The 1,371-nt window shown below is 53.2% G+C and overlaps 1 protein-coding gene across 1 annotated transcript; it reads right to left on the bottom strand.

Annotated features, from left to right (window-relative positions):
• Positions 1-275: 275 nt before the first annotated feature.
• LOC109785422 (zinc finger protein ZAT7) lies at positions 276-1,053 on the bottom strand. Its single transcript, XM_020342833.4, has one exon. It carries the CDS (start codon positions 911-913, stop codon positions 506-508), a length of 408 nt encoding a protein of 135 aa, XP_020198422.1. The 5' UTR covers positions 914-1,053; the 3' UTR covers positions 276-505.
• Between the last annotated feature and the right edge of the window lie 318 nt (positions 1,054-1,371).

Here is a 1,371-nt window from a genome sequence, read left to right as displayed (position 1 = left end):
CCTTCCTCTTCCTTCAAAATCGACTAACCACAATAGCTAAAGTCAGTCGATCGACATTTAGCTATTATGTTCCTTTTTTTTTGCACTTTTCTCTTTGCCCACAATTTTCTTTTGTGCTTTTACATATGACCTAGATATTTATTATTCTAAAACTAGTTGTGTGTGTCAATCAATGCATATGCCGAGACCCGGCTTGCCTCCTTTTCAAGAAGAGAAAATTCGTGTTAGGGACAACTTCATTCAGATTAACTCAACTCGTAGTCGATTCAATCAAGTAGAACAAAATAAATGTACGAATCAATAAAGTATAGATCAGTGATGAATGAACGAATGAATGAGTCCTCCCTAAAATATGTACGTATATATATACCTAATAAAATGAGCGAACGGGCCAAGGATCAAGACCAACTAGTGCGCAGCAAATGTACAAACCAAATCGCGCACATAGGTCGACCTGTAAATCTGATATGCCTAGCTATTGAACTTGAGAGAAATCTGTGCGGTTCTAGACGAAGAGCTGGAGCAGAACGGGCGGTGCCTGCGCCGTGGTGGCGGCCTCCTGCTCGCGGTGCCGGCGCATGTGGCCGCCCAGCGCCTGCCCCATCTCGAACTCTAGCCCGCAGACGTGGCACTGGTGGGCCTGCTTCTGGTCCGTCGCCTTGTTGGTCGCCGGCTGATCGGACCCGCCAGTGAGGCCTAGCGCGAGCCCATGGCGGGCGCGCAGGTGGCTGGTCCGGTGGCCGCCCAGCGCCTGGAACGACGGGAAGGCGCGGCTGCATGTCTTGCAGACGAACTCGCCGTCTGCACCGCGGCGCTGCTTCTTGGAGCGGTCGGCCATGGCGCCGAGGGAGAGCGAGAGGGACAGAGGCACCTCCGGTGCCTGATCTCTGCAGTGCTTCATCGACGAAACCATCGGCGCGCGGCTAGCTGGTCCTGGTCCGGTACGAGCTCGATGGTACTACGTAGGTCTGTGCGAACTGCGAAACGATGGAGGAGATGGGAGGTGGCTTCTGGGACTCGGAAGAGCTCGGAATTGGCTGTGGATGTGGTTGGGTTCTGTGGATTGTTGGCCTTTTATACTAGAGGGATGGGGTACTGGTACTCGCAGGTGGTAGCAGCCGGGCGCGTCGTCACGTGTACACCACGTCTCTCTTGACGTCGACCTGGCTAAAGTGCGTGTTTGAAAAGGCCGAACCTTCTCTTCTCTCCTCTTGTCGTGCGTCAGCTGGAGCAATTGCTTAGCTTGCTCCCCAGGTAGGCAAGGCTGTGTACGCGGTTGGACGTACGGAAGGGCCCGCGAAATGGGACGGAAGCTTAATTAATTAGCGAGCTCACGGTGTTAAGCATAGGGCAATCGCCTAAAAAGAAGGC

The sequence above is a fragment of the Aegilops tauschii genome, chromosome 5 (genome assembly GCF_002575655.3).
Source record: "Aegilops tauschii subsp. strangulata cultivar AL8/78 chromosome 5, Aet v6.0, whole genome shotgun sequence".
Taxonomy (NCBI): domain Eukaryota; kingdom Viridiplantae; phylum Streptophyta; class Magnoliopsida; order Poales; family Poaceae; genus Aegilops; species Aegilops tauschii.
This window is presented reverse-complemented; position numbering and strand designations above follow the sequence as displayed.